At 35.1% G+C, this 10,901-nt stretch overlaps 1 protein-coding gene across 2 annotated transcripts in view; it reads left to right on the top strand.

The window, feature by feature from the left end:
• The first annotated feature begins 5,152 nt into the window (after positions 1 to 5,152).
• ValRS (Valyl-tRNA synthetase) overlaps positions 5,153 to 10,901 on the top strand; it is a 109,410-nt gene continuing 103,661 nt past the window's right edge. For both annotated transcript variants that reach the window (XM_089096604.1, XM_089096603.1), the window contains exons 1-3: positions 5,153 to 5,263; positions 9,391 to 9,635; positions 10,361 to 10,470. In XM_089096604.1, the coding sequence (XP_088952730.1) occupies positions 9,401 to 9,635; positions 10,361 to 10,470 (345 nt within the window). In that variant the 5' untranslated portion in view covers positions 5,153 to 5,263; positions 9,391 to 9,400. The remainder of the gene's footprint in view (positions 5,264 to 9,390; positions 9,636 to 10,360; positions 10,471 to 10,901) is intronic.

The raw sequence follows: 10,901 nt of genomic DNA, 5'->3' as shown, positions 1-10,901 counted from the left end.
GGCTTTTACCATGGACATTAAATCTCTTCAATGCCCATTTATGGAGCCCCCTTCAAATGTCAATATATGTTTCTACTGACATTTTGCTCCACGCAGTTCAAAGTTCAGGAAATTATACCTTTGAACAGGACACTCCCCCAGAGTCTTCAGGGCAAGGACTATAATTTATACCCTGGGGGCATATAAGGTTTTTTATTGAAATATTTTTCGTAGAAACTTGAAAAAGCACTCATTCGATTGGAAATTCAAAGAGCCAGTGCCTTTTTAATAGTCGAAACTTATTTGAGGGCAAATAACCCCCCTCTCACGCCAATCTTTTCCCCGGACACATCCAATCGATATTTTAGAGAGCCATTTTCTTCAACGTAGTTGAAAGTTATGGAAATTGGGTCTTTAAGGATGACAACCCATCCCCCCCCCAAGCCGTCAGGGCAAGGGTTGTAAGTTATGCCCTGGGGGCATATAAAGTTTTTATTGAAAGCGTAGAAACGTCAAAAGGGCTCATTCAATTGGAAATTGAAAGGGCTAGTGCCTTTTTTAATAGTTGAAAGTGATTGGAAAGCGACTAACGCCCCTCTCACGCCCACCATTTTCCCAAACACATCCAATCAAAATTTTGAGATATCAATTTTGTTCAACGTAGTTGAAAGTTCTTGAAATTAGTTCTTGAAAGTGGTTATTCCCCTTTTGCAAATGGAGAGACAAAAAATTAGAAAGGAAAAACTTTACCTTCAAAACTAAACTAAACTTTACCTCTCTTCAGTTATTATCGGGGGCCCTCCGCAGATTTCTGCAACATGCCCTCTCTTTTACCATAGGATTTCAAACGCATGCCCTGTTACGTAACGACATGCCCTCTGACGTCACGGCAGCTATAGGGAAAATAGCATTAGATTTTAAACGGAGCTGTGTTTCCAGGAGGCAGACTTCCCAGGTGTTCTATTATTTTTGTTTTTGTATTACCCCATATAGTTGTCTAGACGGTTTTCCTTGAATATTCTCAATATTTTCCCGGGTAACAGCCATTGTTTTTTTATTACCCCATGTAGAAGTCTAGACGGTCATTTTGTAAGAAATCATGTCTAAACATGTTTTTGATGTCCTAAAAGCCATTTTCATTTATCGTGACTCAGTTTCTTTTTGAAAGCAGGGTTGCCACCGTCCAAGATTAATCCCGGTTTTCCGGGATTTTTTTTGCGGTCCGGGATTTTGTTTGTGCGGGATTTTCGGATTTTTTTGTAAGAAAACCGGGATTTTTTGCTAAAAATCGGGTTTTCGCTAAAAACTGGGATTTTTTGATTAAAAAGAGATTCAACGATTTTGGCTGATAGTCTACTATTTTTTTTTCTGTACGGTATCACGAATATTCTCATTTGTTTTTGTTTGTTCTCTCTGGATTTGCGCTATTACACAGGGGCAAAGAATTTTTCGTTCGGGATTTGACTTTTGAAAATTTGACTCCAATGTAACGACGAATGGTGAATTCAAAACAAAAACATTCAAAGCGAAAAATTAGTTTTATAAAGACATGACCAAATGATCTGCCAGCAATCTATGATTTTCATAGACTGCAGTAGATTTCAATAGTTAAGGTTCAATATATGTAGTGGTACATTTGCGCGTTTTAAAGAACATACTAAATTGGGTCAGAAGATTGCTATCAGCGTATTACCCTGATTTTTCTAACATTTCTAAACACTTTGATGTGCATGATATTCCACTCAGTATTTAAGTTTCAAATTTTAAGATCGCAGATGAGTATCCAGATGAACAAAGAAAAATTTAAAATGTTTATATGGATTACGTTCTTTAAGAAGATTTAGTGTTTATACTTGTGCTAACCGAGATTAGTTTGATTTACTAAAGCTCATTTGTCCAGTTTCTTAGGGTTGTCATTTGAGCTGTGATTACCGTCATGGTTACTGAACCGTACCAATAAATATCTGAAAATCTAGTTATTTTTTTACTTGGTTGCTCTACTTAGCGCTTTGTACCATTAACTCGGTAGTAACAGTTTTTCTGAGTGTTGCTTTGTAGTTTTCTGTTCAAATTCCCAAAGGCTGGGTTTAATACCAAGAAAGTGGGATTCTAAGTACCCAGATTCGGGAAAAAGGGGTCTGTTTTTCTTCCGTATTCTTTCGTGTGAAACAGCTGATTCCTTCTTTTATAGAGTAAAGAATCCGTGAGCTGAATGCTTGAATGATATCAAGCGTGTTCCCGGTCCGACGAAAAGTTAATAATATTTAATAAAATTTAATGTTTCGTTCCAGGTGAGAGCGAATTAACAGCTGGAACGACCGAAAATTAAATTCGTATTAAATTTTATATTAAATTTTTGTGAATACTGTTAACTAGCGTATTTACTGAATTAACTAAGAAAAGTAGGAACGGACTTGAAAGGCGTCCTGATGTGTATGTGCCTGAGCTATTTAAAATAATATTAAGAAAAAAATGTTGAAATCTCTTTCAGTGGAAACTATAAAGACTAAGAGATTTGAAATCGGAAAAGAAGCAATTATAACTTCTCTGAATTTCATTTTTTTGGTTTTAGCTGCAAAAATTCTGTACATTCATCATCAAAGTGGGAAAAATGGAGGCAAATGACCAAATTTAAGTCAAGGCAAATGGCCAAACTAATGAGTATGAGGAATATGAGCCCTTGTGTAGGGAAAATGGTTGAACTTCCATTGTGAAAAGAAGGAATAAAACCATTAGTTAATAAACCGTTCCAGATTTGCTGTCAATTCGTATTTAATTTGAGGTAAATACGAATTAAATTGCATTTTGAACCAGGAACACGCTCATCGTTTGGATTTTTTTCAGATTTTAGTTCGTTCGGAATCCACGCTTTCTGGGTAGTGAATCCATGCTTTCTGGGTAGCAGGCCTTGACATTTTAAATGGATGCTTTTGTAAGATGAATGATAGTTTTGCTGTCCGCTTCTTGATTGGAGAGACTTTCGCTAAACAGAAAAGCAGGTATTTTAAAAGGGAAAGGGATACGTGAAGATGTGATAAAAGGCAACTTTTATCACTTGCCTAGCCATATTGAATATTAGTGCGTCCAGGCTATCTTTTTTCTGGAAAACTGGGACGGAAAATTGGGAATGTAGACCGGTCTTCCGTCCCATTTACCGTTTTCTGGGCAGGAATAATCAGAGAGTCAGAAATGGAAAAATGGGACGGAAGTGGTAGTGTGGACTGCTTTTCTGGAAAAAAATGCAAGAAGAAGGAGACAATTAGACACGATAAGTGCTAAATAAAATTAGTTGTCTAAGATGGTTTTGAATAGAAAAACGGTAAATTGTCTAACTGAGGCTCTAAATTTGTTTTCTATAGTTTTGGTTCAGAAAAACCGATTTGATGAGGATGGATGACAAATTTATACAGATATTTTTCTAAAAAAACACCAAGTTTTTGAAAAAACCGCCTAGTCTGGACGACTATTTCTTTTTCCAGATTTCCGTCCCATTTTTCCAGAGAACGGATAGTCTGGACGCGCTATATGGTTCCGAAGTGTGACGTCAATTCTTGGGCGGGAAATTCCAATAACGATAAAACGCGGGTGCTCCGACACGTTTTCTCTATACTTCGGCGAACTCTTTTGGCCTAAAATGTTCGTTGTAGATCCTACTAATCCATCAGAACGTTTTCACGTCGAAATAATACTAGGAATATTGACAATCAGTTGTTAGTTACAACTAGAAACCATGTTCCACCGTATTTCGTATGACGCATCTTAATTTTTACGTCATCAGTGTGCCACCCTATGTTGTATAACCTAAAAACCTTGTTCCGGGATTTTTTGAAGAAAAATCGGGATGTTATTCTTAAGCTGGTGGCAACTATTGGTTGAACGCGTCCTGGGATGCCAAATGGACACTTATAGTGGCTTTTGGACACTTTTTCACTCTGAGGGACACAAGACACTATTGGGTCAAAAAGGCACCTTTTTGTTAAAAAGGACACTTTTGGACATTTTTCCAAATCAAAACCAAATGTCTTAATTTTCTTTTTTTTTTAAATACGACGGCTTTTAATTTGTACTTTACTTTTAAGCTTTGGTAACGGCTTGGGGATTTTTCTTAGATTTTCTTGTACCCTGCGCATACACCACTTATCAACCGAATAGGAATAGGACCTAAAGTCTTAACCGATGTGGTATGCTAGAACTATCGAACCCATCCTTTTCATTTGTTTTACAGTTGAAGTTTGTCATCAAGTCCGTCAACTTCAAGGACCCACCTACTGCTGGTGGCAAAGTCACCAAAGCCGCTGAGAAGGCTGGAAAGAAGAAGTGAATGGCCACTCCCTGCTGGCACGTTCCGCATAAATCCCTGTGTCGTGTAGCCGTGTGCATATGGCTATTATTACACTGCTGACATAGAAAGAAAGGAGTTTTGTAAAAAAGCTGTGTTGCGGCTCAATTTTATTTATAGCCGCTAGCAAATATTTCTGTTTTATATTCTCTACTTTTAGCTGTGATTTTTTGTCAAACGCTGGTCGCCAGTTTCTATCGAGTATAACGCAAGCGAATTTATTTCAATCGACCTTGTCTTCTCACTTTTTCAGTTCTCGAAAACGTCATTTTTGCTCAGGGCTACTTCTAAATGTTCAGAAAACGGCAAGATAGAGGAGTTGTTAAACGATTTTAATCATTTGACCAACCAGTTGACTGAGTGGTTAAGGAGATCGACATATTTTGTTTAGCTTTAAAACCATGTAGGTCAAAATAGACATTTCGTTGCTACAGCCGTTCGGACCTTGTCGCACCCTAAGATCCTTAATAGCTACCGAAGATCGACGACTCGCATCATTTTCGCATAGCTTGTGAAAATGCCGAAGTGAAAATGAATCTCTATGATTGGTTCTTTACTTTTCGACTAATATAGGTAGCGGTATCGATAATCGATATAAAATTTCGCTCTGTTGACATTCTCATGACGATTTTTTCTGCCATCTCTTCAAATTGAACTAGCATTAAACTTAATTTATTGGTAGCGTTAATGTCAAAGCTGGAAATACCTGCAGAACTCATGCAGGTAACAGACCGCTAGGTAGTAGAACAAAGAAGGACAAATTTCACAGGTTTTTGGCACTTTTTTCACAAGTTTTAAAAATTCATACTGGCAACACTTGATTTGGTTGACTGATTTGGACACTTTTGTCCCTAAAAGTTTTGGCAACCCTGACGCACCAACTAAACAGCAAAAAAAGGAACTAAACTTACCTTTGAAGGAACAAAGGAAGTAGGGTCAAGTTAAGTAAGTGATTGTACGCTATAGCTCATGCCTGGATAGGGCTTGAAACGAAAGCTGAAGTTCTGTAGATGAGCTCTTTGTTCACCTCTAGGCTGTTTCACCCAGGGGCGGATCCAGGATTTTTTTTAGGGGGGGGGGGTGCAAAATAGGTTGATCTGATAAACTTGCATTAGGAGCAAGTTTAATTAATGCAATCTTGCGTTCATTAAGTAAATTACACTACTATAGACTACATTAGGGGGTGCCTCCCCCCTTACCTCCTCCCCTCCTGGATCTGCCACTAGGCTAGTTTCACCCTTTGGGGCTCAAAATGGAATTTGCCCCAGAAACAATTATTAAACTATAAAAGTGCATGAGAAAAGGCATCAAGTGATGTATTCACATTTGCCCTAGCTAAATGATGTCTAGCTAGGAAAATGAACAAATATCACTGATTTCCATTCAACACAACACATTTTTGAAGACTTAAATAAACTGGCCTGTGGTAGGCCCTATATTCCTGTATTTTGTAGAATCCTGAAAGGTACTTTCTAATTAAATGAAACACAGTCAAAAAGTTTGCTGAATGTAAGATTTGACAAAACTGGTTTCAGAGTCACAAAGACAAATGATGGGCTAGGGGTTGAAATAGCCTAATGATGAAATAAGCTAGGTGTACTGTCCAAATACTTTACAATATGCTTTACATGTCTTTTAATTCAGTTTTTTGGCAAGAATTTGGTAAATTTGCAGGGGGTGCTATAATTTAGCTAGGATGAAAGTGAAAACATCATTTGATGCCTTTTTTATGCTCTTTCATAATACAATAATTGCTTCTGTTGCAAATTGCTTCTTGAGCCCTTAAAGGGGCCCCAAAGGTATTTTATTTTTGTAACCACACAAAGAAGTTACCAACACTAGTTAAGTTATTGAAAAAGGGACATCCACTATGTGGCTAATATGGGAGTAAAGTTCATTTGTGATGCAAATGGATGTTATATTTAGATTGAGGATGCAATTCTGGGTATATATTTGCATATTACAGGGGTGGGGGTATATACTCTGTGAATATAGGCCTATAGGTTCTAAGAAATTCATGAATATCTTAGAAAAACAAGGAAAGAAGTGAAGATAAAGGTTCTTCCCCTGCAAAATGTGTTAACTATGACTATTGTACATATTATGGGGTAAGAATTGTTTTCTTAATATGTTTCCTTATGTCCAGCTGGGCTCCTAGGCTTAAAATACTGGTTGGCTGGTTGGCTAATTTAATGATTTGTATATATACACACTGTCAAATTAGCCATCTGGTGGTGTCCCATTGAAAAGTTGTTAAAAACAAATCACTAGTTTATGAGAAAAAAGTTATTATTAAAACACTCATTTGCCCTAGCTAAATGATGTCTAGCTAGGAAAATGAACAAATATTACTGATTTCCATTCAACACAACACATTTTTGAAGACTTAAATAAACTGGCCTGTGCTAGGCCCTATATTCCTGTATTTTGTAGAATCCTGAAAGGTACTTTCAGGTAACTTTTACTAATAGCAATCAAAAGTTGAAAGACAAGATTTCAGTAAAAACAATATTTTATGGCAATTTTAAGTGTGCAAATTAAGTCAAGTTTAAATTATTTAACAAAAGCTATAGGCCTGAGAGTTTTGTTCCAAGGATAATGGGTAAATTTCTAGGTGGCCCTATAATTTAGCTAGGATGAAAGTAAAAACATCATTTGATGCCCTTTTTTATGCTCTTTCATAATTCAGTAATTGTATTTTGAGCCCTGAAAGGGGCCCCAAAGGTAGTTCATTTTTGTAACCACACAAAGAAGTTATAACCTGACTTGCAAAATGCTTCATTTTCAATGCAAACTGTTTTCCTACTGTTTCAAGTTTTCCAAATGCTGGCAACAAAAATAGTGCTGAATTTTGTGATTTGAAACCGCTATTGACAATTCAAAGTGTATATTTGCACATTAGGAGGGGGGGGTTAAATTTCATGGTAAATTTGCAGTGGGCCATGTAATTTAGATAGGTTGTGCAAACTTCATTTGATGCTTTGTTTATGCTTATTCATAATTCATATAAGACACCTTTGGGGCCATTTTAAGAGCTCAAAATGCAATTTCCAGACGAAGCAATTATTGAATTATGAAAGAGCATAAAAAGGTCATAAAATGATGTTTTCACTTTCATCCTAGCTAAATTATAGGGCCTCTTAGAAATTTACCAGATAATGGACAATGAGGCTGTTTTTTTTCTCAAGAGTCATTGTATCAAAGCTGTAGCTTTGATAATGTTTGAAGAGGGTTCCTTTCAAGAGAAATTTAGAGATATTTTTTATTTTCATGCAATAAAAGAGATTGCACTATATCAAAGTGATGTTTCTGCCAATTTTGGTGTAAAGCCAAAATTTTGGCCCACAGAATACCAGAAAGCTAACAAGTGAAAATTATGAGATTGCTTCTCATTCTCAGGAGCCATAATGCCATGTGGTGGCATATTCATAGAGATATATGTAGTTTCCTGTTAAATAAATAGTTCATATACTTGGATAGTTATTATTAAACCTTTGTTAATTCAGTTTACTCATTTGGGGCTTTATGAAATTATGTTCTTAGGTATATAGTTGCTCATCAGCTACTAGGGAGGAGGGTTAGTCAATCTGTCTGTGTGTAAATAGGGAGGGGGGATGGGGCCTGAAAAAGTGCATTTTTAGGCCCAAATCTTCTTAATTCCAATGATCATTCATATATATATATGTATATATATATATATATATATATATATATATATATATATATATATATATATATATATATATATATATATATATATATATATATATATATATATATACCATAAAAGGTAATATTTGTGCACCATAAAAGGTAATATTTGTATACCTACCTGCACAGAAGGGGCCCATCTCCTATAAAAAAAAGACTTGCGTAAAGACTCCCATTAAAACTGTGAAAATGGTTATTCTGAAATTTATTTTGATACTTCAGATCCCCCTCTCTCTCTCTCTTAGAAATATTTTAAGAGGTGGATATTTTCAGCAATGGTCAAAGCATTAAACTTGAATATACAAAGTTGGGGTTGAGAAGGGATTAGGAGCCTTCCTCACATTTCAAAGAGCTCTGGCTTCAACAGCTTATAATAACAATTTTCGAGCAAAAAGCAATCTTTGTCAATAGATACTAAACTCCAAGAACAAAGTTACAATTATAATGTACAATCAGCAAGGTTTACTATTTATATTTATTCTAAATATACAAAATTTGTTAATTCTAGATTTGCTTATCAAAATATTGTTGGTTGTGCATTCACTCTGAACTCAGGAACATCCTGGCATCCAGCAGAAAAGAATTTGCTTTTTTCCAGAAATTTTATTCAATGGTTGCAGGCTCCATGATTTCAAACAAGGATGTTGAGTTGGAGTTTTAGTATATTTTTGCTGAATGGAGTCAGAGTTGGTGCATTGAAAATGTCTTGAGTTGAAGTTGGTTATAACTAACAAAATCTTGTTAAATGAAACTTTATAACAGGGCTATGAAGTTGAAGTTTTAGTAAATTTTTGCTGAATGGAGTTGGTATTTTGAAAATGTCTGGAGCTGGAGTTGCAGTTACATTTTGTTATAAATATGACTGACTCCACATCCCTCACTTTAAGCTAGTCATAATCTCAAAAATCATAAGACAGAGTTTCCAATAGCAAAGTCAGGAGTAAATAGCAATCATGTTATTTCAAGATGGGGCATTTGAGGTTGTTTCACACACCATACAAAGATTAGAAGACCATATCAGAAAAAAATAATTAAAATGCTTACTGTTACCAAAACAGAGGAAGAAACCAGAAAAAGAGAAAGAAAAGAGCATCCCATATGACAGTGAAGTCTTACCTTAAGCATATTGGGAACCTCCAAAAACTTAGCTGATGTCTCCAACAAGGGTACCAACTGTGTTCCATTGCTTAGTGCTTCCTTAAGCATTTCTAATTTACTGGATTGTACTTTTTAAACTATCTTTGGTGTGATGTTAATTCTATTTTTTTTTTTTTTTTTTTTTTTTTTAATAAATATTCTGTGTAACTAAATAGGGAGTTTTCTTTAGTAAATTAGTAACAATCGATTTATATGTTGTGTAGGTGAACAAAAATGGTTGAAGAAGCCAGCAATGTGCAAAACCTTGAAGATGCTCCTGTAAAGACTGCAAAACAGTTAGAAAAAGAAGCCAAGAAACAAGCAAAACTTGACAAGTTTAAAGCAAAAAAGAAAGCAGCAGAGGATGAAAAAGCAGCTGCAATTCCATCTGCTACAGACAAAGAACCTAAGAAAAGCAAAAAACCAAAGTCAACTGCAGAGGAAGTCATTGAAGATAATACGCCACCTGGTAAGCATAGACACATCTTTTTGTTGCTTGCTTGTGTATTAAAACCAGTTAATTTTTTACTATGTCATCAATAATTTTTCTAATTTTTTCTGCTAATAATTTTTCCAGAATTTGATCAACAATGTTTCCATATGACTCAGAAACAAAGTCCTATTAAATATACTTTCATCCATTTTAACCAATATTAGCAGCAGATCTATTTTTCAAGCTTTAAAAACTGCTATTAATATTTATTTGTCAAAATATCCAATGAAAAGGAACATTAATGGTGAAATTTCTTAGCCAAAAAATTTTGAATATTTTTTAAGCCAAAAAAAAAATGGAATGCAAACTTCTCCTTTTAAAATATAATAAAAACAACTTCGGTGCTCTGCTATTTCGTATTTATGCTCGTTAAAGCCTTTAATGTTGTCAGAAGCCTTTTTTTAATGTTCTTTTTTTTTATTCATGACAATGTTTTGGTTAACATTCATCTTTTCTCCACCTAAAAAGTATTGTAGCAATAGTTAAAATATTCCTTTAAAATGAACCAGACCTTGTTTATTAACTGAAATGAAGGTATTCAAAACAGTTTTGGCTCTTGTGGTTTGCAATTGTTATGTTTGTGCTGGGTTTTTTTTCTCCTTTTTTTAAAGAACTCTAACAATATTAAAATTTAAAGCAATTATCTAATATAAGTTTGGTTCAGAGCCATTTTTTTAACAGCTGGATCAATTTTTTTCTAGGAATGAAGAAGAATCTTAGAACAATGCCTAGTGCATATAATCCCAAATATGTTGAATCTGCCTGGTATGAGTGGTGGGAAAAAGAAGGATTTTTCAAACCTGAATATAAAGTAAGAACAATCCTTTCTACCCTGTTTAATCTCGCTTTCCCAATGCTGCACTAGAAAGTTTTCTTTGTGTAGCCTAGCTGTTTGAACCAGTCATTAGGTAAAGATACTTTTGTTGTGAAAAAAAGTCATACTATCATGTTAGCTGATGTAGAAAAAACTAATATAAACATGGAGAGAATGCAGTTAGTACCGTCGCAAGGCAAAATTGTCTCCAGTTCTGTATGTAATAAATAAATGTTGATTTTTATCAATCTAACTTTAGTGGCACCAACCACATCATAGAATCCAAGGTTCAGAAACGCCCACTTCAGCGCAAATGAGGCAAAGAAAACATTTGTCAAAAAGGAACCTTTGTTCTTTTTTGCGTGTATTACAGCATTCACATGCAAGTTATAGCACAGATTAACCGATGGACCATTAAAAAAACATGA

Source organism: Artemia sp. Qi Xiang Cuo, chromosome 11 (assembly GCF_049724085.1).
Source record: "Artemia sp. Qi Xiang Cuo chromosome 11, ASM4972408v1, whole genome shotgun sequence".
Classification (NCBI taxonomy): domain Eukaryota; kingdom Metazoa; phylum Arthropoda; class Branchiopoda; order Anostraca; family Artemiidae; genus Artemia; species Artemia sp. Qi Xiang Cuo.
Note: the sequence above shows the minus strand (reverse complement) of the source record. Positions and strands in the feature narration are given on the sequence as shown.